Raw genomic sequence first — 23,369 nt, 5'->3', positions numbered from 1 at the left:
TTTTCGCTATTGGCAAAATAGGACTTTGCTTAATTTATATTGCTTTAATTATTATATTACCCTCCTTTTTTTTGGCAACCTTAATGAGATAATAGCCCTTGTTACAGATCTCTCACACACCATGTCATTGTCTATTCCGCCCCTGTCCCCATCTTCGAAACGTCGAAGGCCTTTGCATGAAAGAACTCCGTCTCAAAGCAACGAACGCCCACCCGCGTCAACGTTAAGACTCGTTATGGATAAATCTTCCGAAGATGAAGCTGACATCTATTCTACGGATCCATATCCCACGAAACCGGAGCACATTTTATTGCCCACACCTAGCGACAACCAATATGGCGGACCCCTAACATCGAACCCTGTTTCAGCTTCGTTCCATAACGACTCAACCGATACCTCCCCCTCGAGCGCGGAATATGCCAGTCGAAACTTCCCCGAGGATCACGGTGGAAGTGTCTCGGAGCTTTCCACCCTGGTGCAGGAGGGAAACCTGTCGAGCTTTATTTGGGGTGAAAGCCAAAACTCAAGCAACACTTCCATACCACACCTGGCGACTCCCGTCATCGATGAGGCCGTCGAGGCCGGCGACGAAAAATCTGAAAGCAGTGACCGAACTCGCCTTCCACCGCTGAACACGACGATCAAGACCGTACCGCAGGACGACTCGACGCCAGAACAGTCTGACTCGGGCCTGACCAGCAGTTCGAGTCCGATTGTGGTTCGTCTAGGCTTGACTTCGAGCCCAAACATTATCCCCCTGGAAAGCTCATCTCCCAATTTTATGCCACTTGTGACCTCCTCGCCTTATTACGTCAAGGAAAGCGCCTCAGATTCTTCGTTATATTCCGCCAATACATTTGGGACAGCCAGACGGTATGTCCGTCCACAACAGCAAAATTCAGGTTTTTTGGAACGAGACAGCAACCAGTCACTATCTTTTTCTTCGGACCCTCCTAGTGCTATTCTAAGAACGCACCGATCTACATCGTCTTTTGCGCTCTCAAGAGGGGGATCGACACATACACGGACGGCTTCTGCATCCACTCGGAGCGGACAGTCACCCTCGGATATCCAAACGATCATTGATAGCGGCTTGCCTGTGAAGTATCCAACCATCCGATCACCTCCGTCCGCCGGTTCGTTAGCGGAAGGATCCTCGTCGAGACTACCCTCACAATCATCACAGTTAACGAGATATCAACCGGGTCGAAACCGTCTTTTGTCAATTGTGCCCTCTGAATGGTCGGCGGAAAGAGCATTGAGCTCTGCCAGTGCCTCGCCCCAGGTTGACCAAACGGACTCTAGTACGGAATCATCGGGAGATAATGCAATTAGGGGTCGCCCTTCCGACTTTTCAATTCGGCTCGTGGCTCAATCCGAAAGTGACGAAGGAGCCGACACCCTTTCCCAACTTCAGCCTTGCTTGCTGCGAACGAAGCGATCTGGATCTTTGAGTAATCGTTCTATGGTATCAAGATTTGACAGTTTTCGATTGATGAGCAGACCAGGTTCTAGCGCCAGCTCCATCCTCAACACCATCCCTACTTGGGCCAAAGTATACTATCGCAGCGGTGGCGCAGGGCTCCAGTTATCAGCTCTGTCTCTAGTTGAGGGTAGCCGCCCTTCGACGGCTGCGAGTGCCCGCCCCGCCGCCCATCTGGGTCCTCTAGAAATATCCCGCACACGATCTCGACCGAGGAAGAACACCGACACTCGATTAGCTTTGCCTACTGCTGATACGAGGGATCCCAGGACACATTGGGCTGGTGGATTCCAGCACAGCGAGAGGAACGTCCCAAAAACCCCTTCCCAAGAAGACCTTCCTGCGAATTGGTCACCACATCTATTTCCAGATCATCGCACAGGCTCCGTTCGGAGGTCTCTTTGGAACCCACCTTCTTTGGACGAGAGCGCGGAGGGTATAATAGGCTGGCGCAACGTCCAAATTTATTTATTTTGCTTAGGCTTCTTGGTGCCATTAAGTATGTTTTTATTGTCCGCAAAGAGTGTTACGAATGATTTGATAGAAAGTTACTGACTTTTCTACAGCGTGGTTCGTGGCTGCGTTCTTACCACTTCCTCCCAAAGTCTTTCCGTCAAACGAGGAATTCACCACCGACCAGCCGGACGTCGAGCGAACGTTCAGCAACCGAGTCAAACACATAGACCAAATTCGCTACGAGAATGCCCGATGGTGGCGAAGGCTCAATCGCTTTATGACACCAGTAGGCCTTATAATCATTGCTACAATTGTGAGTTTACCCTCCGCCAGTTGTCAAACTCAATTCTAACCTCTTCGCTACTAGGCTACCCTATCTGTTTTGGGAACTAAAAACATAATTTGAGAACCACAAAAAATAACAGAAAAAAAAGCTTCGTTTTCTTTTCGGTCCTCGACCGTACGACTTTACGCCTTTTATGCTTTACATATTCGTTATACATGACCCTACGACCGAATAAACAATCCAATCCGTTCCTGGGGCGCCGGATTCGCATCCACCCCCTTATGAACTTACGACGGCGTCATTGCTCGGTTATTTAATAGACCTTTTTCGTTTATTCAGCGATATTTGACTTTTTTCTTTTTTTTTTGACTTTAATGCTTCTGACGACCCTATAAAATGGTTCGGCTTTTTGTTGTATGTTTTTGTGTATCTGGGAGCTTTTATTATTACCACTTCCACAACTTCAAACTATCGCTGTTATATACTTCCCAAATGTTTACACCTCTCGCTGTACAAAGTATATTTTACAACACTTGCCTGTCTGGTGTCTGGAAGTATTATTCCTTATCTTTTTTTTCCCCTTGCTGCCTCGGCGGCTAACTACCTTTGGTTATTGGGTTATTGAGAGTATAAATTCCCCCCTTTTCGGCTTGGAATTTATGTGGGACATTATGGATGGCCTTTAATTGGTATTGAGTGGGAGGGTTTGTTTTTAGGAGGGTTGTCAAATATTAACTTCATATTTGAATGGAGGACATTACTATTTGGCTCGCAGTCTTCTTTTCTTTTCTTGTTTTTGTTTTTAACTATGCTGAGAGGCACTTTGGGCCTTTCTTTGGAGTACGGAGTATGTAGAAAAAGAATTCTTTGGCTCGAGCAGCACGGTACACACAACAATATATTCTGCAGTTTGGATTGATTATCATGTCGCTTTCAATGACGAGGTACGGCGTATAGGCTGTGCGTCTATTCTGCTGTCTGTGTAACATACTCTCGACCGAGTCACTCCATTTCTGCAGCTCGATCCTTTACCGAGTATATATGCAAACCACCGTCGAACTAACGAATCAGGCGCGCCAATGCACGCACGCATGCTTTCCAACGCTCACGACAGGATCACCTCTTCTTCCTCCCCAACCTCTCCTCAATCAACACCTTCAACTCATGGCCCGACGGCATGCTCACCACACTCCCCCTTCTCCTCTTCGCCTCAATCTCGCTCCGAATCTCACTCACCGCCTCATCGAACTCCCGCTCCGGGTCATCCGGCAATCCCAGCGTCGGCGGCTGGGCGGGTTCTTTCTTCTCGTCCCTTCTTCCAGCGGCTAGGCCCTTATTCCTGGCGTCGAGCTTCTTGACGAGGAATTTCTTGCCAGGACTGGCGAAGAACGCGAGCGAGGATGCGATGCCGATGATGCCGTAGAAGTAGACGTGTTTCCAGGCCGTGATGCAGTCGGTGAATTGCAGGATGATGAAAGGGGCGGCGGCGAAGGAGAGCGCCAGCTGGGTGGTTAGCCAGCCTAGGATGTCGTAGTAACGCTTGAGCGGAGTAGGCTTGGAACCATCTGTTGTGAGGAAGAAAGGACGGAGGTGGCGGCGGAAATCTGGGGAATGTTAGTGCACTGGGTTGACTAGATCGCTTGGATGGGGGAGAGTAATGCTTGAAGATCTGGAGTTAGGCTTACTTTTGGCTGTCGTTTGGAGGAACGCACCCAAGACAAAGGTGAGATAGTATCCTGCGTAGAACCCATGCCACATCGCACTTGTTAAGAAAGTCGCTAGACTAGCCCTGAAACCTGGTTTCTTGCCTCTTGGAGTGACTCGTAGATAGACATAGTTTCGGAGCCAATGGTTAGTATTCTTGTTCCAATTGCCTAGATACGCGTGTGGGTTTTGAGCCGTTTCCAAGCCCCATGGATTAACGTTTTCCAGCTTATTCCAGTGTGTTTTTCCGGTTTGAGGGTCGAAGCCGTTGTATCCCATGCCGCAGAGAATGCATGCTCCTTCAGTCAGCGCCCAAACGCCATAGTATTTGAACCGAGCGGTAAGGCCAAGCATGTGCAGGATGAAAACACGCTTCACAAATCCACATTCCAAGTAATCTTGGCTCAGAACCCGGGACTTGCCATACGACGGGCCAAACTGAATGAAAAGTAAAATCCAGAGTAACCCCTGCAGCATCTTCCACATTGCCGGACGACCACTCCGGGGTATCTTTCTCTTTTTCCGTGTCGGGGGAATCTTTGACGGGTCTACCCCAGGTGGGTGGTCGAACATAGTTGTTTCAATCCACCGTTTATACTCGACGTAATCAAACGCAGGTCCCGCGAAGAGCGAAGGGAAGAACAGCACGTAGCCCGCAAAATCCAGAACACTGGGCATTCTCCTAATAGCGGCATGTTTCTGGCCCTCCGAGAGCATATTCTCCGGCAAACGGCCGTCGTGAACATTCCAACAAAACGCACTGAGTTTCATCACCAGCACCATTTGCGCACCAGTGATGTCAACCGCGGAGGGTTCGGCCACGATTTGGCGGTATATATGGCTAATTGACATATACCCCATCAAGAAAAGAAAGCCTATCCATGGCATCAGGGATCCGTCAATGTAATATGCGATCGCGTATGCTCCCACTGCATTGTAGAGGAGTGTTCGGAGGCCGTCCCAGAGGTCGAAGAGGCCAACGAGGTAGAAGATCGAGACAAGGACAATGAATGCGTTCTTTTGCCATGGCTGCGAGTCGGGGAGGCGTTTGAGAATCGCAGCGAGGGGGTATGAGAGAAGGAAGGAGGTTACCAGCTTTACTGTGAGATGTTAGACTGGAGGACGTGGTCGTATCAGCTTGGTTTTGACATACGCTCATCAATGGAGGCACCAGTAAGCTCAGAGAGCGGAATAAATGCTTTTATGGAGTGAATCTATTAGTATATTATCATTGTCTTTATTTTTTTCAAAGGTAATTGCGAATCGACTAACGAGTATCTATGTATGGTAGCATCTTGTGGGTGTTGCTGGACCTCAGCAATTATCCCAGGTAAGTCGGTGCAGCTAGGACCAGCTGCAACGTCAGACAAAAACGAAGGCTGGCAAGCTCATGTTTGAAAGGAACGAATGAATGAGCTTGATACCCTGTGTTGCTCTTAATGAGAAGGATAAATATGTTGGTTTGGAGCTCTTCAGTTCAAGAACAAATTTTTCTGTGGGGATTAAACCTGGATGTCTTACAGCTGCACCAACAGCATCACGAGCAACCTGCAGAAAAGCTGTGTTCCTACAGGCACAATACTATTTGGCAAAATCAGATATGGAGTATTGAGCTCATTGATATCAACACTACTTTCTGTGAATTAACATCCCTTTCTAGCTATAACTGTGATATTCCCCAAGCATATACGGAGTACAAAGTACCCCATACACACTTCAGCCATGAGAATGACCTTCAGAAGCTTCTAAAAATCATTCACGCAGTACTTAACAATACCCGCATTAAATAGTTATTTAAGAAAACTAGAGTTCATCTGATCCAGGGCCTTTGCCGTGCTGGTAAGAGGGCATCCAGCCAACTTCCTAGAATCCTGAATGAGAGTGGGCGATAACCAATCTTCTCCATCCCTTTATATCTTTGTATCTCGTGCTCCCCTAAACCGCTACTTGCGTCAATGAAATCCTGCATCTATTCTAGGAATGCAGAGTACTCCGTATAGAGAAGTGCATATGTACTCCGTACAGAGTATGTGTCCTGTGGTCGCTATTCAAATAATGACGTACCGGTGGATTTCTGGAGGCCATTTACCATCACGTGATATAACTTTCAGCCGGGCTCTAAACGACCAGGAGCTGGCGCGAGCAAGAGGTGGGAAACAACAATCTCACCTGTCTTTTGTTATTGCTCTTCTCAAACCCAGGATTATCAGGGAACTTTATATCAGGATTGGCATTTGATTCTACTTTGTGCAAGGGAGTTGAATAGAAATCGCCGAAGATGGACGTTGTCGCCGCGGTCTCCGGATACATATCCAAGATGGTGTCCGCAGGCGACTCATCAACGCCCGGTTCCTCTGCTGCTAAAATGAAGATATTATTGCTTGATAGTGAGACCGTGGGAGACATGACCTTCTATCCCTTATGACTTGGTCTAATCGATACACTAGGTACACATTGTATCCAGCGCCACGACCCAATCCGCCCTCCTTAACAATGAAGTCTATTTGATCGATCGCCTTGACAATCAGTCGCGGGAGAAGATGCGACATCTCAAATGCTTATGCTTTGTCAGACCGTCTCCGGACTCGATCCAGTATCTTATTGATGAATTGCGAGAGCCCAAGTACAGCGAGTACTATATCTACTTCAGCAACATCGTTCGCAAGTCCTCTCTCGAAAGACTTGCGGAGGCAGACGACCACGAGGTTGTAAAAGCAGTCCAAGAATATTTTGCAGATTTTTTGGTGATCAACCCGGATCTTTGCTCTTTGAATATCGGCTTCCCGAAGCAGAGGACATGGAGCCATACCCCTGACATGTGGAATTCAGATGCGCTGCAAAGAACAACAGAGGGCGTGATCGCGCTATTGTTGTCGCTTAAGCTGAAGCCTCTGCTTCGATATGAGAAGAATAGTTTGATTGCCAAAAAGCTTGCTACAGAAATTCGATACCAGCTCACCCAGGAAGAGCAACTCTTTAATTTCAGAAAGTCCGACACACCTCCAATCCTACTTGTATTAGATCGCAGAGACGACCCCATCACACCTCTTTTGAACCAATGGACATATCAAGCGATGGTACATGAACTGCTCGGTATTAATAACGGGAGGGTCGACTTAAGTGAGGTCCCAGATATTCGTCCAGAACTCAAGGAGATTGTTGTGTCTCAAGACCAAGACCCATTTTTCAAGAAGAATATGTACCTAAACTTTGGTGACCTTGGTGGAAGCATCAAAGATTATGTTGAGCAATATCAGTCGAAAACGAAAAACAATATGAGTATTGAGTCTATTGCCGACATGAAGCGCTTCGTCGAAGAATACCCGGAATTCCGGAAGTTGTCTGGGAATGTTAGCAAGCATGTCACACTTGTTGGAGAGCTGAGCAGGAAAGTCGGAGAACATAATCTGCTTGATGTCAGCGAATTGGAACAAAGTCTTGCATGCAATGATAATCATTCCAATGATCTCAAGGTTCGCAGTGACAGTATCCTTCTACTATACATTCTCGTGCAGGTATTAATTGTCTCCTCAGGCTCTCCAAAGACTCATCCAATCTCCGTCAGTTACAGTAGATAATAAGCTGCGTTTAGTCGCCCTCTATGCCATCCGATATGAGAAGCAGCCATCGAATGCTTTACCGGTACTCATTGATCTGCTCACTGCCGCCGGAGACGTCCCTCCTCACAGGATCAATATTATTCCAAAACTTCTAGCATATCACCACTCGCTTCAAGCTCCTCCGGTTGCGGGAGGATTTTCAGATCTATTCGAATCCGCTTCCTTCTTGACTGGGGCTCGTGATCGCTTCAAGGGCCTGAAAGGCGTTGAGAATGTATATACGCAGCATTCTCCGCGGTTGGAAGCCACTCTACAAAACCTCATTAAAGGACGGCTGAAAGAGCTGCAGTATCCCTTCCTTGAAGGTGGCGGCCACACTCGGGACAAGCCACAGGACATTGTCATCTTCATGGTCGGTGGAACAACCTATGAAGAGGCCAAGGTGGTAGCCCAAGTGAATGCGAGCACACCCGGTGTTCGAGTCGTCCTCGCCGGGACATGCATTCACAACAGTACGACATTCTTAGAAGAGGTTGACGATGCGGTAGGGTATTGGCCGGAGCCGGCTCCTGCCACGGCAGCGGGGAGGTTACGAAGAGAAGTGAACCGATAGTTACCCTCAAGCTAAGGTTGCCAATGGGCTTTTTAGGCTATTAGGATTTCTCGGTGCATGCATGCGTTACTTTTTCCAGGGAGTTTTATGTCAATATTTGTATGACCTGGATCGTTAGAGAGGAGAATATCATGAAATATACTTGCTGTTACTTATTGACAAGGAATAGTGGTGCTGTTGCATCTGAAACGTAGTTAAAAGTGCCCTGATATTCCACGTTGTTTTCCAGCGCTTCCATAGTTTGTCCTCCACACATGAATTCATTGTGGGACCGAGAGCACCGTGCGGGGACCATTCTCTGCGAGCGCCTGAACTTCAACACGCCTCAATCTCAACCTTTAATCCGACCAAAGTCGGAAAGCTTTCATCCCAGCTATCACAGCTAATTTTTATCTATGGAAAATCATTCACAGGAACCCAAACCCGCACCGTCTCCGCAAACTTCGCGGGATGCAGCGCTTCGACTTCCGCCAACAACCAACCCTCCGGGGCCACAGAACCCACCAAAACAGTTGGTCTGGCTGGTAGGTCGGCCCACCTTCGCTACGTAGTTCTTACAGCGATGTGCTCAATTCGATCCTAAATTATAGATATTCGGCGCAACGGGCCACATGGGCCGTTCCCTCGTGAAATCCGCCCTCGCTCACAATGACCTCGTCGCAGCGGTCGGCCGCACCTTTGAGAACTCACCCGCCTACATGGCGCGTCTGCAGACCGAGAACAGAAACTGCCTTGGCCTGCTATGCGACGTTCGCGCTCGAGAGACCGTACAAGCCGCCATTGACCAGACAATCGCCCACTTCGGCCGGATCGACGTAATCGCCAACTGCTCTGGGTACGGCGTCATTGGGGCGTGTGAAGACCAGGAGGAATATGACATACGAAATCAATTTGAAACCAATTTCATGGGCACGTTGAACATTGTGCAGTGCTCGTTGCCGCATTTTCGAGAGCGCAGGGCCGGGCGGTATTTGATATTTAGTTCGACGTCTGGTGCACTGGGCGTGCCTGGCTTGGGACCATACTGTGCGTCGAAATATGCTGTGGAAGGGCTAATCGAAAGTATGCTGTATGAGATTGATTGTTTCAATATTAAGGGCACATTGGTGGAACCGGGACATATTCGTCGCGATGACTTTGATAATTTACCTGGCATCCCCGTTCCGGAGACCTATTTGACTTCGCCGTTGCCTGCGTTTGGACACTTCTTGGTTAAGCCTGCCAGTGCTCCGTATAGTGGACCCACAGTACCGGCGTCTCATGCTAGAAGAATGATACAGTGGTTGGGCGATAAGCAACCTACGAGTGCGGTGAGGGCCGCAGAGTTAGTTTGGCAGTTGGGCCATTGTTCTTATCCACCGTTGAGATTACTATTGGGAACATACGCGGTGGAAAGTATTAGAGACCGACTGAAATGCATTACAGAGGAGATTGAGGATTGGAAACATCTGAGCTTTCCGTCAAGTGAATCGCAGCCAGCCGGAGTGTCACAAGGAACTGAGAACAATGGGGAATCGGGCACCCAGAGTCTGGAGCCGAATATACAGAACATGGAGAACCAACCAGGTCCATCAGATGCCATCATGACGGAGTGAACAAGCGATTTCCCCGAAAATGTAATATATTTCCGGAAGCGGGCTGCGAATGTCCTCCTCATCCACCTTGGCTTCACCACACACAAACAATCAAACTCAATGGGTGGTTTGGTCATTACGCGGGTCCAGAATTATTGGTGGCTGCACTTCCGCGACGCCGAGTGAACCAATCGGGAGTCTTTCTCTTAAACGTCTTCCCATGAGCAGCCCGCAGATACAACGAGAAAAGCTTGTCGGCAAAGTCATCTAGCGACTCATATTCCACTCCCAATCGGACCGCTGCCGCGATCCCAGTGATGCAAGCAGCCTCATGCATGTTCTAGCTGGCGTCAGAATCAGGCTCTCACCAAGTCATTGATAAAACAGGAAGCTTACGGCGAAAGTCCAAGCACCTGCATATATGGTGTTGTTTTTCCCGTTGATATATCTCAAGTAAGGAAGCACCCTGATGTAATGCTTCCAACCCTGAGATGGCTGGTGTATCCACCTTCTTTCCAGCACCGCTTTATCGTCTATTTGGTCAATGGTCCAGATACCTTTCAGGTTTTCGCCCAGAAATCGACTTTGAAACACATGGCGTTCAAGTGGAATCGGCGGCTTGCCGGAGCCAGGTTCCGGGAGGAACTGATACTGGAAATTCGAATAGTCGAATGCCAGTTCGTTCTTACCTGGCCTTGAGTGATAGGAGAATGTGCAATATGACGGACGGAAGCCGGATTGGATGCCGGCCTCCCCCTTTGCAAATTTGATTTGTTCCTCCTGCTCCTTTGTGCGAGGCTTTGCACAGAGCTCCTCTTTGAACCGGGGCTCATACCTATTCTCAAAGTAATTATGGTCACAATGTGTTATTGTGATGTCGTCGTAATATTTTACGCCACCAAGTATCCATTTTTCTCTCCATGTGGCTGTTTCTCCGAGAATCCGCTTCGCCTCGTCTCCGGGGACACATAGGACTAGCTTGTCGAACTCTTCTGTCATGCTCCGATCATGAAAGCTGCCTTCTGTTACCCGAGCGTCCTCGTCCATTTGTCGAGTTTCCACGATAATCCCACGCTCATTCCGTTGGATAATCTTGACTGCCTGTGTATTAAGGCGAATGGTGACGCCCTTCGCCCGAAGCCCGGAGGCCCAGTCCATATAGAAACGGGTCATATTCGGGAATGCGAACATTGGCGGACGTGCGGGCATGAACCCAACAGGGTCGTAGTCCCAGATTTTCATTTCCGGATCTTCAAACAACCGTACAAGGATACCACATGGGACATCTTCCGCCTCGTTTCCGATTCCCATCAGCAGGGACGTTATTGGATAGACGATCCTGTAACCGAACTCTCTACTGAGACCGAAGAGCCAAAGAAATCTTTTCAGGGGGACTATCCAGAGTGGAAAAGGAAAATGGCGGACTGCTCTCAAAGCCCTCCCAAATTTCTCGATTTCGTGCTGGTGCTTTTGCAGGAGAGGGGTCGGGAACATATTCGTCCAGAATCCATCTTTCCCCTTTCCAAAAGAAAGCTGTATCCGCACCTCCTTAGGTTCATAGCCATACTCTCGAAAAAACTTATAGCTGTGCCGAAACATGCGAGTTCCTCCTTGCGCGCCTGTGTTTGCCCAGTCCGCTCCGAATTTCTCTCCGTCCACTGCTAAGGACATTGCCAGTCCGCCAGGTATTGAATTCTTTTCCAAAACGGTGACATCGAACCTTTCGGACCTTTTTGCGAGCGTCGCGGCACATGCCTAGATAAACACGGTTATTGAAGTTTCCTTTGTAGCTTAAAGATGCGCATATCTCTCTTCACGACTGTATACTAAACAAAGGGCCTACTAATTCATACCATTCCTGCCGCTCCGGCACCGATTATCAAAACTCTCTGCTTACGGTGTTCAGGATTCGTGTTCCAGCCCATTGTCGCAGCACTGCAAAATAGGACGCATCACCTGTTGGTCCGGATGAAGGCGGATTTCGCATCCAATTTAGCTAGTTCGGGGGCGTTGTCGGGGATGTTCAATTTAGAATGCAATCGAAAAAGCCGGCAGCTGCGTCGGGCCGACGGTTTGTCAGTTCTTAGGCAATCTTTGCGCTTTTTCACGTTACATCCGATTTTAATTTTTTAATCCTTTGCCGTCTACATCGCTTTCGCCCTGCTCGGGTGTGAACTGCTAACCAAGAATGACGTTATTGATCGCCGTTTGACTTTACGTCCTTGATTAGTCATTCCTGAGAAGCTTTCTCTTGCCATATGACTCGAGAGTTAATTGAGGACCGTGGAATCGTGTCAGATTTGACCTCCGGACTGTGATATCGTGGCGATAGAACCTTTTTGGAGGATTTGAGGAACATTCGAGGTCCCGCCAGCGCTTCGATTAAGTTATTAAAAGGAACTGGGAATGATTTCTAAACAATGCGGTATCTAATCAACATCACAAGCATGCATAGATAATACGAATATTGACGCTGTCTGGGGATTTAAAGGTTGATGGGGCGCTACGAAGGCGGATATGGTGTTGTTGTTCCGTGCTTGAACTCACCAAGTGGCCGAGGGTAACGAGCTAACCCCTGCCCGACCACCATAGTTAGAAATATAGCTGAAATATACCTGGGATCTAGAGGCTTCAGATTAACCAGTCCCGGAATCCAAGACGAGATGCTATCCGGTTGAGGTTGTAATACTAATTAGGAGACTAGACAAGCGTAAAGCAGAAAATAAGCTTTGATTTATTGGTTAACCATGTTTTAAGGTTTTGCGTCGGAAAATACGCATCAAAGTCCGATATGGTGTAGAGGTAACATCGCTGTCTCTCAAGAAGGTCACAGCAGCCCCGGGTTCGATTCCCGGTGTCGGAACATCAAAATTGTTCCCTTTTTGATTTTTTTTTTTGGCTCTCGTATATATATATATATAAGCAGACAACAATGATAGACAGTGCTCCAAATCATCACAACTCTCAGCTACCTTCACCAGCCTTGTCAAACCCTGCATCATCTGAGAACAAGCATCATGCTCGACCTGGTCAACACCATGAAATCCCATTTGAGGGCTTGCCATCCAAGGCAGCATGCTGTGGAGAGCAGACAAGGGCCTTGACAGTTAGTGCATCTAATACACTGACCGCCACGCCCAGCATTGCCTCAAGCAGGGACACCAGTACTGATTGTGAAGATAACATCTCTGTCCTCCGTGGTCTGAACTGGCAACCACAACATAAGGGAAAGCAACTGAGATCAAACTCACCTCCCCACCATGTACTTCACTCTCAAGTGAATACAGAATCCAACCAGTGTGATCAGCCGCCTTCTGTTGCTGTGGTAATCCCAGTCCATTGATCAGCCAGCTTGATGACAGGAACTTCCAGGGACTCCCTTGTGCAGCCATCACACTGTTTTCACCAAGCCAGTGCAAGTTGCAAGAGCAAAGAAGACCAGCCAACAGACAGCTTCACTGGAAACCATTCTCTGCTCACTAGAAAAGCTGCTGCTGATGGCGGGGAACACCTGCAGAAAAGGTGTTGGCAGAACCTAATCTCAAAAACTGCTCAGAACACCTCAGTTTCCACCAGCTGTCACTCTAAAGGCTCTATAGCTACACTTGAGGCCCCATCTGGAGTTGACTTTCTCACTAGTCCTGGTGAGGCACAGGAGATTTTCGGCCACAGCATCATCTGTATTCAACCACATGGCCAGCAGCATGCATATTTCCTTACATTTCTTCCAGATGCCATTGATCATCTGCCATCCCACATCCAACCCCAGTCAGCCCCTGACCAGCCATTATTCACCAAACATGCTACCCACACCTCATCAAAAGCATGTGCAGTCAAGAAAGGAAATGTGCAGTTAGCCCATTGCCAGACCCAGAATCAGAGAGTCAGCCCCAAAACTCAGAATAATCATTCAACGCGCCACAAGAATTCTAGGAAAGGGAAGCCATGGTTACCAGAGGAAGAGGAACTCTTGATGGAGTTAAGAAGGAATTGGGGGCTTCCTTGGTCAACTGTGACCAGATTGTTCTTGGATCAATATCAGGGAAGAAGTCAAGGTTCTATTCAGGTATATTGGAGCACAAATCACAAGAGGCTACTATAATGGCTTCCCGCACACTGTTCTCTTCCCTCGTGTACCATTTTCTGACGTCAGTCGGAAACCAGGATGCTCGTGGGGATAAAAGATTGATTGACTGTGGGCAGGCAAGCATCCATGCATTGACATCAAGCAAATTCTCTGTAGCTCGTCAATGATAGTACAAGCAGCCAAGATGATCCTCAGGGCGGGACTCCTGGGTTGGTTCCGGGCAACTAAAATACTCATAGCGTAGACAAGTGATCATTGTCATACAGAAGCTAAGGAGGGTCAGGAAAGGCCCGACAAGTACATAGACATAGAACAGATAGAGAGACTACATCATGCGCGACACAGTACAGAACTCACTACGCGGCAGCTTGGGGTTGTTCAGGTTATGAATTTTGCTGATCACACACTCTTTCTGCCTTGGGCATAAGGGTCCCTGCGGCCAGAGCAAACAGGGAAGCACTTCAGGAAGAGATGCATTACTTCCTGAAAGCGAGGGGTGGGGATCTCTCTACTGAGAGCTACACGAAATGCCTGCCGCGAGTGCGGCTGGAAAAGACCATAAGTGAGTCAATCAATCTGATTGGCTGCGGAAGCTGACCCACAAATCAGCACCGCAGTCGCGCTCACTGCGGTGGAAATCCAATTCATTGGCCCTGTTGAGTATCACGGTCGCTGAACCTTACAGCAGGGATCGGGAACGGATATATATGGGGCATCCCACACATGTAGAAGACAACTCTTCAGTCAATAATAAGAATCAATCTTAATATCACTTATCTCAGCAAAGATCCACTGGGCCCAGAAGATGCCCCCTGGGCAATGTCCACGCCCATTGGGCGCGGCACAGCAATTACCCATGCGGTTTGAAAATCGTAAATTGGGTCAAAATTTTGAAACAACCCAAGTGAAGATGGCAGACGCCAGTTGATGGAATTGGGTAAAATTCAGCTGAGACACTCCGCTAACAACATCAAGTAAAACAAACTACCCTTTCAACCCACTCAAGCATCCGTTAGCCGCAGATTTCGAGACCCAATGTCAATTTCGAGCACGCTCGGCTCATTTAAGGCGAAGAAATGGATGCTTCATCAGTTCCCCCGCTGTCTTTCGCTCCTCTGGGATCCACGAAAGCATCATCTTTACAAACGACAGGAAATTTTCTCTGTCACTCTCTTCAAGAGAGGGAATGGTGTCTGCCAGTGTTCGATTGGGAATCAAGTCATCATGCAAAAACTTGCCTGTTATGACTAGTTAGTCAGGCGATTGGCTCGCATATGTCATGCAGGGTCCTCAAATACCATCTTTACTAAAAAAAGGGCCACCGAAATATTGTTCAGAATTCTCACAGACATTCCCATCATCCTTCCTTACCGGCTCAGGAAATTTGTAGCCCACCGTTGAGTAGGTCCTTGCGATTAGTCCAGGGGGAGGAGGACCGAGCAGGGCAATCATTTCGGCGAGATGGGCTTTAGCATCATAATGGCCTTGTTTATCGTAAACCTGGTGGAAAAGCTCTTGTCCCTGCATGATATCCCAAATCTGGACTGATGTTAGTTACATAATGAATCCAAGTTCGGAACCATATCGCGCACGAGAATACCCAGGTTCCAAATATCCGCGCTTGTTCTCCACCCACAACCAAGAATAACCTCCGGTGCGCGGTAGTGGTCTGGCTGGATAGGGTAAATACCACAGTCATCGCAATCGAGTCTTGTGGCTAGCCCAAAGTCAACGATTTTCGGTATTATATTGTTGATCTTCCTCAGTGGCCCGAAGTCATTGTGACAGCGATAAACTGGTCGGCCTGTGGAGTCAATTTTATAATGCATTGGTTGATCAAACTGAGAGTTCATGAAATCACCAAGCACAGCCGAATCCTCAAATGTAACCATGATATTCTCAAGTTTCAAATCTAAAGTTATAATGTTAGCCAATTATTATCCAAATAAGCCAATTCTGCCAGAATACAGACCAGTGTGGACAACTCTACATGCCTCATGAAGATAATCAAGGCCTGCCAGAAGAAAGAGTATGTACGTCTTGACAATTGGAAGGGGGATCCTCCCATCTTTAAAACGCCTCTGGAAAAGCCATATTGGCTCTCTCATGGGCTCGTACGCAAGACATAAATGTGCTCCTTCTGGGCTGCTGACCTCAAACCAATCTAAGGATGTTCGAAAAAGTGGATAGCCACGATGGGATGGATCTGTCCCAGCAATATGTGCTTCAATTTCAAGTTCATCCTTGGCAGAACTCTTGTTGGTGTTGGTTATCTTCAGTGCTACAACACTTTCAGGTTCCGATTCGCCACTATATAGCTCATTAGCAACGGGCAGCAGCTATTATAGTGGAAAATGATACCCCCGCATATCACGGGCAAGCCATACAGTCGAGGACACTCCCCAGCCAACCTTTACAAGGATTTGATACCGATCGGCTAGTACCTCCCCAGGACTTGCCGGGTAGAATTTCTTGGAATTATAGCCTGGACAGATCTCTTCATCAACAGGTTCATCTTGATGTAAAAGAGGTCCTGGAAGAGGGGGCGGAAGAGGTTTCCTGCGAAATGAGGAAAACAAGCGCGCCATCGTACTTCTTACCGATCTTGCTGCAGGTTGCATTTCAGTGTGGTCGCTCGTCAAATAGAGGTGGAGCCAAACATAACAACGTCTAGGTCAGAAAAGCGAAGAGGTGGTTGAAGGGGCCGAACTGGAACTTTAAATAAGCGCTGCCAAGGATCCGGTGGAAATCACGTGATAAAATTACATCACTGTCGTTGCCTGATAGTTATTTTTTTTTTTTAAAGTCCCCCCTGATGGTATTATTTCTAATGAGGGCAAGGTAAAGACACATATGTTTTCCCGGATACTGTGTCAACGAAGACAATTTTCCTTTCAGCAACTAAGGAATGGATAAACTCTCAAGTTCGCGCATATACAGAAATTTAAAGAATGAGAGACAACTTCTGTCACCACCCTACTTAGTCCCATTGCAATTCGAACCTCACTGGGCCAACCTCAGCATCTTATCTTAATACCAGTGGCACACCCGTCACTTCTTATCAGACTTTGAGCCAGACTGGACGGGCTCTGAATCTGGTTTCGAACTTGCTGGTGGAATAACAGGAGCTTTTGGATGCGGCACCAGCTTTACATTCTGGAATTTTTTCTTGGAGAACTTGACATATCCATTAGGATAGCAATGCGCCGACGTTACACGCTGTCCAGCGTGATTATAAAGCTCCACAGATCCATGATATGGGTCATCTTTTGCAGGCGTTGGATGAGGGTTACCGCTAGCATCAGTCAGCTGGGTCGTTGGCAATGGTACATTTCGGTTGTGCTTACTCCGTACTTAACCTGCGCGCTCACCACACTCTCAAGTCCAGGAACATGGTCGACGCTGTCATTGATTTGTTCCATCAGCCAAGTTACATCTACCGTCGTTCCTTTCAGTTTCCAGTCAAGCTTCTTCATCTGGCGAGCACTGGTTGAAAACGCTCTAGACGCCATACTTGATCGATCACATGTTCAGAGGCTTTACGAACAGAAGAAAAGTAACTAATATGCCGATAAACAGTAACAGTGAGGTATATTTTGAAGGCTTGATTGAGTTACAAAAGAGAAGTTGGAGCTGGTTGACTTGCCCTTTATATGTGCACCTCGTATATGGTAATTTTTTTGCGCCCATCTTTAATTGTTTCAGCGGGATAGCAAGCCTCTCAATCCATTGGGCAAGAGTAAAGAACACGAAATGACTTGCTCCGCTACAGCGCTTATTAAAAAGTCGAAGAATGCCTGGGTTGCAAATTGTGGTTTACGCACTCTTGCTCCAAACCGATAATACAGCAGTATGAGTGGATCGAGAATTAGACACTGGCACAAGAGTCTGTATGTATCATTGTTCCACTTCGATTATTTGCGTGATCTCATTGGATCATGGTCCAATCACATCAGTATGATAGGCAACCAGCTGAACTTTAGAAGAGGGTTTACGCAGAAGATATCACGGTTCACATCTTGGCGGCGCTTACTTCGTCCTGCTAATGAACCTGACCATGTCGCTTTTGGGTGGCTCGAGCGGAAGCCAAGCAGACAAGGCTCGAGTCTGTACCAAGCTGTATGGGGATAATCCGCAGTGTCAATTTTGTCCCATTATGTACCACTTGCGATTTATCTGTAAACTAACTAGTCCCACTTACTGTATGGTTACTGGGGCTGAAACGCATGTTCACAATCCAATTTAAAAGGGCAGTGCCCATAGTACCATTTCTCCTTGATGATTGAAGTGTGACTGCGGAATGACCGATCTGGATGAAGATCCTCTTCTGGTGCTTGCACTCGCCAATCAAGTTACCGATATCGAGATTGCTTTCTCGCAAGTGTCAAGCAAGTGTCAAGTCTTCCAAAAAGAAGAACAAAAAAAAAGACAACAAGGAAGAGAAAGCCCTTCGGTTCATGGCTATTCCGACACCGGGAATCGAACCCGGGGCTGCTGTGACCTTCTTGAGAGACAGCGATGTTACCTCTACACCATATCGGATATTGACGGCAAACGAAAATGTTTGCTCCCACTAGCCTTTTGTTTTCTTTTTCATGTCGAAAGCATATTCTGGGCTAGGAAGTGGAGACACGCTAAACGCAACCACGTTATTTGTCTCCATGGTTATTGACCTCTCGCGGAGAGCATCACCATCGCGATTGATATTTCTATAGCTGCACAGCCGTGGCTGCATAAGCAGGAGAGCGGCGAACAATAATGTCTTCAGACTCAGAATACGCTTCTGACTCTGACACGGAGTCCGCGCCTTGCTTCAACCCAGAATCGTAGCCGTACTACCGGCAGATCCTCAAGTTCCTACCATCCGAGTTCCTCAAGTACAACGAAGAAAAGCATTCTATCAGCTCCAAGGCTCAGTGGTTTCGGCCCCACGCGTCCCGGTTGTCGATAAGCACTCGCTAGTCGTCCATATCGACGGCGCTTGTCGCAACAATGGGAAGCCGAATGCCCGCGCAGCGTATGGCATATATTTCGGTGTCGGAGTCAGAGTTAGAGTCTTCCGTGACAGTATCAGGTCCGGCATCATCACTGTACCCTTGCGCACCGATGTCCAAGGCCTCAGGTTTAGGAATGCCATTGTCACCGTCATCGTTATCCTGTTGCACGTTTGAGGGAAGCGCAAATAGTGCCAACTGCTTCTGATGCTTCGCAAGGTGTCGGCGGAATTGCAGGTAAAGAGCGATCTCTTGTTGCACAGGGGACACTGTACCACCGGGACTCCATTGTCGTTCCTGCAATTTTTATCAAAGCAGTCAATTGACTAGGTTGAGACGTATTTTTATAACTTTGCCGAAGATGCTCCCGGAACGCTGATTCTGATGTAAAAGCTTTATGACTGCATTCGATACATTCCCAGTTGCGCATATGCACCTGCTTTTCATGCTCAAACCACTCATTCCGGTGCGCAAATAACCGATCAGGGGTTGCGCAGTCTTCAAACGTACATATATATGGATGGAGATCCCTGTATACATGTTCTCTATACTTCCATTAGTGCCTTGCTCCAATTCCACTTTGGTATCAACCTACCGCCAAGAATGATGGTCACGGGCGGCAACTATCATAAAACATAGAGGGCACTCGAATGGCTTGCCATTCTTCGCTTCTTCAGGTAGTGGCGGTGGACGCAGTTTGACTGGATTAGCAGATGTTGCAGTGGAAGCAAAGGAGCTCGCAGTTTCTGAGCAAGCATCGTCTGGAAATTACTCAAGTCAATCCCTTCCACGTTAGGAAGAGCAAACGCAGCTGTACTTTGCCGAGCAATCTCAGTCAGGGAGTCTTGTTCGGCATCATGGTCGGGATGGATGCCATGGGATAACTTCTTGTGGTGTGATTCGCGATACTTCAAATACTGACGGCGCCAAGAGATGGCTCTTCCCAGCCGGTAGACCAGAAACTGGCTAGCATCCGGAAATTTTTCACGGACATGCATGGTGTCATATGTTTCGTAGAAAGAGGTCTCGTTATCGGCGGAGCTCATGATCCGATCGTGGGGAAGCGGGGTTGCGTATGGCCATAGAAAGCCGCAGTAGACATGTCACAATCTCTACCACGCTAGACATTAAGTAATTGTTTTAGCTCTGTAGATGCTTCTGGTTCCTGTTTAGTCGAGGAACATGTCGACTGTGTGTCTGCAATGTCGTCCTCATCTAGCGAATCACCATCATCATCTGACGAAAGGCAGTCCCATGGGACCTTATCGCCACGGACAATTGCGGTCACTATTATTTGGAGTGAGCCAGGTGTCAACGCAGTAATAGCTATATAACTTCCAAGACCAACTCACTATCTCCTAGCAACTCAAACAAGTCCCAAGAAGTGATACCACTCTCTGTCGGATATGTGATGCATCTCGTACCCTGTAGTCCAGTGAACTTCGCCCTACCCTATGGGCGGCAATATTGCCAGACCATATCCTGAAGCGGCCCAGTTCGTCTCGAACGTCGGCGAGCTGGACCTGATCTTGGAATGGACTCGGCTACAAATCAGCGCACAGCAACGAAAAAGACACCAGACAGCGCTGCACATGGAAAGCGATACTCCCGGCACTTGGCGTGCGGGTCGTTGCTGAAGATTCGGTCATATCTGCAGACATGCAGCGAAGAAATTATTTATATCGCGGTGATCAATATCTATAACGCCTGGCGAATGATGGCAGTATCACTTTCATCGACAACGACAGCAAGCAGATACATGTCCCGGCTCCACACATTGCCATATTCACGGCTGGCAACATAACATCACGAAGTTAACGGCACTCGATGGCCGAACCCCGCCAACAAGGCTGGTCATGGATGCATCGCACGCACCCAGTCATGATTGATCTAACTTGATGGCGGGGTTACATGGATTCTTTTTCCGTCACTCGCATTCGTAGCCCCAGTGCTTCGCTGCTCGATTGAGCTTCGAAAGAGACTTTAAAACGCATCCCCTCTTCTCCTCTTTCAAACGTTGGATCACACTAATACCTTGGCCAGGGAGCCATTGAGCTGGCTCTGAGAGGCCAGGCTCCTTTCAAACCTTGCTCCTTTATTTTCAGATATCATCAATACTTCCGTGATGCCCTTGACGGATTCGCCAATGCGATAGGTAGGCAGGCTTTCCTTGCTTTGCCCAGGGCTTCAACTGATAATTTGTTGTCAAAAAACGATACTCTCTGGAAGCTGCTTCTCACCTTTATAGCTCCTAATATCACCCGGAGTATTCGGGAAGTCACCCCTTGCAAACGTAAAATGTCGGGAATCGAGGTAGCTGGGCTGGTTCTCGGGGCAATACCAATTTTGGTGTCTGCCCTTGAGGCGTTTATCAAGGGTGTTTCCACTATCAAGAAATTGATGAGATACAAAACCGAGCTGAAGAATCTCCTTAGAGCCCTGATCACTGAGTACGACATATTTCGCAATAGCTGTGAAGAGTTGCTAGAAGGCCTCGCGCCAGCATCAAGGATTGCGCAACTTCTTCAGTGTCCTGGTGGAGAAGCTTGGAAAGAACCGCCAATCGAACGAAAGCTCAAGGACCGGTTACAGCGCTCGTACTTCGGATATTTACAGACCGTGGACGATATGAATGACGCGATTGAGGAATTCAAACGTAGATTAAAACTTGGTAAAGACGGACAGGTGCGCTGCTTCAAGCGGAGTGAAGTCTGTGGAATATATGGCTGACGAAGTGGAGCACGCAGGTCCAGTTCAACGACACCAACACCTTAAAGACGCAATACAAGATTTTGAAGTTCAGCCTCAGCTGGCCTGCGTACGGTGACTTGATAGAAAGAGTCCGAAAAGACAACTATACACTAAGCCAACTTACAAGGCAAAGCCTAGCTTTGGAGGCGCACGAGCCTGTAGATGTCGTCGAGCACCGGATTTTAAGACGGTTCGAGATTGCGCTAGGGTTGTCTACAACCTTCTCCGCTCGGGATGGAAGTGTAGCTGTGTAGAGTCGCACTGCGTGAATCTCCGTCTGGAAGCTCGAATAGATGCCGTCGATTCCCAGAAAGAAGAATACGAGGCCGCAGCAACGCCGCCGCGTTTTTGAGTTAATTTTTCTTATACCCACGAAAAAAGGGCATCTAAAGCTGCTCCTTGGACATGGGAAGAGGCAGAGGTCTGTTTACCGATAATCAGGATCATTGTGTCCCTTCAAGTGCCACGGCATGCTATAAATCAACAGCCGGAAAGTCCGTCCGACTTCAGGATCAGGCACAAGCAGTAGTACGCAAAGCGCTCGGCCAGCCGTCTAACATGGAACCAATTTCAGGACCTTTGCAGAGCCATAGGGAAGCTTCAGTAACCTCAACGTGACGTCTGTCTTGGTTTCTTGGTAGATGAAATCGATCGACAAAAACATGGAGTATATTTGCTCAAGAATTCGTCCACTGGTCAGCAGGATTAGCCAGTCCTTTCTCTCAGCAAGCTAATATCTTGCGATCCAGGCATTCAACACCGACTTTCGCGCGCAGATCGATTACAGCTAGCTGTTATTCTTGCCTCAAGTATCCTTCAACTGTATCAGACCCCATGGTTGGAGGATGTGTGGCAAAAGGATGAGATTCTCTTCATTCAGCGTACAGATGGGCCTGTGTATGGGCAACCGTTCATCACAAGGCATCTTTCATCTGCAGTATCCAAACAGACGAAACCTAAGCTTGAACCTCATACCCATCCCGTAATTCGCAATCCTGTTCTATTCGCACTCGGTGTGCTTCTCATTGAGCTCTGCCTCAGTAAGCCGCTGGAGCAGCTCCGACTTCCAGAAGAGATGGACAAAGACGGTCACCCAAACCCGTTATCCAACTGGATGACAGCAAACCGACTCGTCGATGAAATTTATATGGAAGGTGGAAGCCGGTATGGGGATGCAGTTCGGCATTGCATCGCCGCGATTTTGACAGGCGCGACGCCAACCTTGAACGTGAGGACTTCCAACAAGCGGGCTATGATAAAATCGTCTCCCTTTTAGAAAAGGACTTGAAAGATTTGCATGGTTTACGTTGAGATTTGCGGACGTGTCAGAAAAGTACGTGGGCTATGCGGATATGTCGATAGGGGGAAAAAAAAGCCAAACCGCGAAGACGTTGTGCTTTAATCTGTGGTCCATAGTTCAGCAGGATGAGGAAGCGGAGGATATAGTCTCGCATGCGTCAAGAAATACTGCCGAAATTTGAGTAAGTAGAGAGAATGTATTCCTCCCTTTGTAGAAACGCCGGCTTTTATGGGGATGCAATCTGACGGTGATGGCGTGCAGGATATCTGCTTTAGAAATTGAAACCTTCCCCACTCTGTCAGAATGAGACCCTGAAAAGTTGCACAGTTCACGATGAGAACTTTCATCAGTTATGAGTTTAATAGGTGTCATATAGTAGCCGGTTGCTTCCAACATAAATTCAATAAGATGCAGGTGAATAAGCCTTGTTCAGACAAATATTCGGCTTTATCCCAATAGCCCCATTTTTGAAGTTATTGGAGCCTATTGATAATGGCTGTGAAGTTTCCATTAGTGCAAGGGCAGCACACCCCATCACCACCATCATGGTTGCTTACGACT

The 23,369-nt window shown here is 47.9% G+C and overlaps 10 protein-coding genes and 2 non-coding genes across 12 annotated transcripts; 7 read left to right on the top strand and 5 right to left on the bottom strand.

Annotated features, from left to right (window-relative positions):
* Nucleotides 1–121: 121 nt before the first annotated feature.
* Nucleotides 122–3,829, top strand: CIMG_02657 (uncharacterized protein; the record flags this gene model as incomplete). Its single annotated transcript, XM_001248885.2, has 3 exons — nt 122–1,982; nt 2,050–2,252; nt 2,307–3,829. 3 exons carry the CDS (start codon nt 122–124, stop codon nt 2,343–2,345), a joined length of 2,103 nt encoding a protein of 700 aa, XP_001248886.1. The 3' UTR covers nt 2,346–3,829.
* On the bottom strand, nt 2,935–5,346 carry CIMG_02658 (MBOAT family protein). The gene is made up of 4 exons (XM_001248886.2): nt 5,202–5,346; nt 5,083–5,127; nt 3,911–5,029; nt 2,935–3,829 (listed from the first exon to the last, which is right to left on the bottom strand). Exons 1-4 carry the CDS (start codon nt 5,221–5,223, stop codon nt 3,342–3,344), a joined length of 1,674 nt encoding a protein of 557 aa, XP_001248887.2. The 5' UTR covers nt 5,224–5,346; the 3' UTR covers nt 2,935–3,341.
* Nucleotides 5,347–6,086: 740 nt separating this feature from the next.
* Nucleotides 6,087–8,261, top strand: CIMG_02659 (vacuolar protein sorting-associated protein 45). Its single transcript, XM_001248887.2, has 3 exons — nt 6,087–6,324; nt 6,377–7,402; nt 7,464–8,261. Exons 1-3 carry the CDS (start codon nt 6,208–6,210, stop codon nt 8,100–8,102), a joined length of 1,782 nt encoding a protein of 593 aa, XP_001248888.1. The 5' UTR covers nt 6,087–6,207; the 3' UTR covers nt 8,103–8,261.
* A 94-nt stretch (nt 8,262–8,355) lies between these two features.
* Nucleotides 8,356–9,697, top strand: CIMG_11002 (short chain dehydrogenase/reductase; the record flags this gene model as incomplete). The annotated part of the gene is made up of 2 exons (XM_012358982.1): nt 8,356–8,626; nt 8,693–9,697. The coding sequence occupies exons 1-2, from the start codon at nt 8,498–8,500 to the stop codon at nt 9,695–9,697; spliced, it is 1,134 nt and encodes a 377-aa protein (XP_012214405.1). The 5' UTR covers nt 8,356–8,497.
* Nucleotides 9,451–11,771, bottom strand: CIMG_02660 (flavin-containing amine oxidasedehydrogenase). The gene is made up of 3 exons (XM_001248888.2): nt 11,530–11,771; nt 10,073–11,431; nt 9,451–10,016 (listed from the first exon to the last, which is right to left on the bottom strand). Exons 1-3 carry the CDS (start codon nt 11,599–11,601, stop codon nt 9,813–9,815), a joined length of 1,635 nt encoding a protein of 544 aa, XP_001248889.2. The 5' UTR covers nt 11,602–11,771; the 3' UTR covers nt 9,451–9,812.
* A 690-nt stretch (nt 11,772–12,461) lies between these two features.
* CIMG_15007 lies at nt 12,462–12,539 on the top strand. Its single transcript has one exon. It is a non-coding gene; the product is annotated as a tRNA-Glu (tRNA).
* A 69-nt stretch (nt 12,540–12,608) lies between these two features.
* Nucleotides 12,609–14,360, top strand: CIMG_02661 (uncharacterized protein; the record flags this gene model as incomplete). Its single annotated transcript, XM_001248889.2, has 4 exons — nt 12,609–13,001; nt 13,194–13,742; nt 13,920–13,972; nt 14,216–14,360. The coding sequence occupies 4 exons, from the start codon at nt 12,609–12,611 to the stop codon at nt 14,358–14,360; spliced, it is 1,140 nt and encodes a 379-aa protein (XP_001248890.2).
* A 129-nt stretch (nt 14,361–14,489) lies between these two features.
* CIMG_02662 (CMGC/SRPK protein kinase) lies at nt 14,490–16,466 on the bottom strand. The gene is made up of 5 exons (XM_001248890.2): nt 16,125–16,466; nt 15,736–16,073; nt 15,356–15,675; nt 15,062–15,302; nt 14,490–15,001 (listed from the first exon to the last, which is right to left on the bottom strand). The coding sequence occupies exons 1-5, from the start codon at nt 16,382–16,384 to the stop codon at nt 14,823–14,825; spliced, it is 1,338 nt and encodes a 445-aa protein (XP_001248891.2). The 5' UTR covers nt 16,385–16,466; the 3' UTR covers nt 14,490–14,822.
* Nucleotides 16,467–16,741: 275 nt separating this feature from the next.
* Nucleotides 16,742–18,037, top strand: CIMG_12645 (uncharacterized protein). Its single transcript, XM_004445561.1, has 3 exons — nt 16,742–17,089; nt 17,147–17,653; nt 17,750–18,037. Exons 1-2 carry the CDS (start codon nt 16,899–16,901, stop codon nt 17,325–17,327), a joined length of 372 nt encoding a protein of 123 aa, XP_004445618.1. The 5' UTR covers nt 16,742–16,898; the 3' UTR covers nt 17,328–17,653; nt 17,750–18,037.
* A 190-nt stretch (nt 18,038–18,227) lies between these two features.
* CIMG_15006 lies at nt 18,228–18,305 on the bottom strand. The gene has a single exon. It is a non-coding gene; the product is annotated as a tRNA-Glu (tRNA).
* Nucleotides 18,306–18,721: 416 nt separating this feature from the next.
* CIMG_02665 (uncharacterized protein) lies at nt 18,722–19,803 on the bottom strand (the record flags this gene model as incomplete). Its single annotated transcript, XM_001248893.2, has 4 exons — nt 18,722–19,054; nt 19,194–19,302; nt 19,353–19,518; nt 19,575–19,803. The coding sequence occupies 4 exons, from the start codon at nt 19,801–19,803 to the stop codon at nt 18,722–18,724; spliced, it is 837 nt and encodes a 278-aa protein (XP_001248894.2).
* A 1,252-nt stretch (nt 19,804–21,055) lies between these two features.
* CIMG_12644 (uncharacterized protein) lies at nt 21,056–22,784 on the top strand (the record flags this gene model as incomplete). Its single annotated transcript, XM_001248894.2, has 5 exons — nt 21,056–21,442; nt 21,505–21,758; nt 21,890–22,002; nt 22,150–22,203; nt 22,258–22,784. 5 exons carry the CDS (start codon nt 21,056–21,058, stop codon nt 22,782–22,784), a joined length of 1,335 nt encoding a protein of 444 aa, XP_001248895.2.
* Between the last annotated feature and the right edge of the window lie 585 nt (nt 22,785–23,369).

The sequence above is a fragment of the Coccidioides immitis genome, assembly GCF_000149335.2.
Source record: "Coccidioides immitis RS genomic scaffold supercont3.1, whole genome shotgun sequence".
NCBI lineage: Eukaryota > Fungi > Ascomycota > Eurotiomycetes > Onygenales > Onygenaceae > Coccidioides > Coccidioides immitis.
This window is presented reverse-complemented; position numbering and strand designations above follow the sequence as displayed.

Excerpts from the sequence above, each read along its gene's own strand:
- CIMG_02658 (XM_001248886.2), bottom strand. The coding sequence starts at position 5,223 with ATGCTACCATACATAGATACTC. Across the intron at positions 5,128-5,201 it reads GCTACCATACATAGATACTC|CATTTATTCCGCTCTCTGAG; the intron begins GTTAGTCGATTC and ends ACTCCATAAAAG. Across the intron at positions 3,830-3,910 it reads CCTCCAAACGACAGCCAAAA|ATTTCCGCCGCCACCTCCGT; the intron begins GTAAGCCTAACT and ends AACATTCCCCAG.
- CIMG_02659 (XM_001248887.2), top strand. The coding sequence starts at position 6,208 with ATGGACGTTGTCGCCGCGGTCTCCGGATACATATCCAAGATGGTGTCC. Across the intron at positions 6,325-6,376 it reads TATTGCTTGATAGTGAGACC|GTACACATTGTATCCAGCGC; the intron begins GTGGGAGACATG and ends TCGATACACTAG. Across the intron at positions 7,403-7,463 it reads ATCATTCCAATGATCTCAAG|GCTCTCCAAAGACTCATCCA; the intron begins GTTCGCAGTGAC and ends TTGTCTCCTCAG.
- CIMG_02660 (XM_001248888.2), bottom strand. The coding sequence starts at position 11,601 with ATGGGCTGGAACACGAATCCTGAACACCGTAAGCAGAGAGTTTTGATA. Across the intron at positions 11,432-11,529 it reads GTGCCGGAGCGGCAGGAATG|GCATGTGCCGCGACGCTCGC; the intron begins GTATGAATTAGT and ends GTGTTTATCTAG. Across the intron at positions 10,017-10,072 it reads CAGGTGCTTGGACTTTCGCC|AACATGCATGAGGCTGCTTG; the intron begins GTAAGCTTCCTG and ends GACGCCAGCTAG.
- CIMG_02662 (XM_001248890.2), bottom strand. The coding sequence starts at position 16,384 with ATGCAACCTGCAGCAAGATCGGTAAGAAGTACGATGGCGCGCTTGTTT. Across the intron at positions 16,074-16,124 it reads CTTGCCCGTGATATGCGGGG|TGGCGAATCGGAACCTGAAA; the intron begins GTATCATTTTCC and ends TGAGCTATATAG. Across the intron at positions 15,303-15,355 it reads TTTGGAACCTGGGTATTCTC|ATTTGGGATATCATGCAGGG; the intron begins GTGCGCGATATG and ends ACATCAGTCCAG.
- CIMG_12645 (XM_004445561.1), top strand. The coding sequence starts at position 16,899 with ATGCGGCACCAGCTTTACATTCTGGAATTTTTTCTTGGAGAACTTGAC. Across the intron at positions 17,090-17,146 it reads CAGCTGGGTCGTTGGCAATG|TCCAGGAACATGGTCGACGC; the intron begins GTACATTTCGGT and ends CACACTCTCAAG.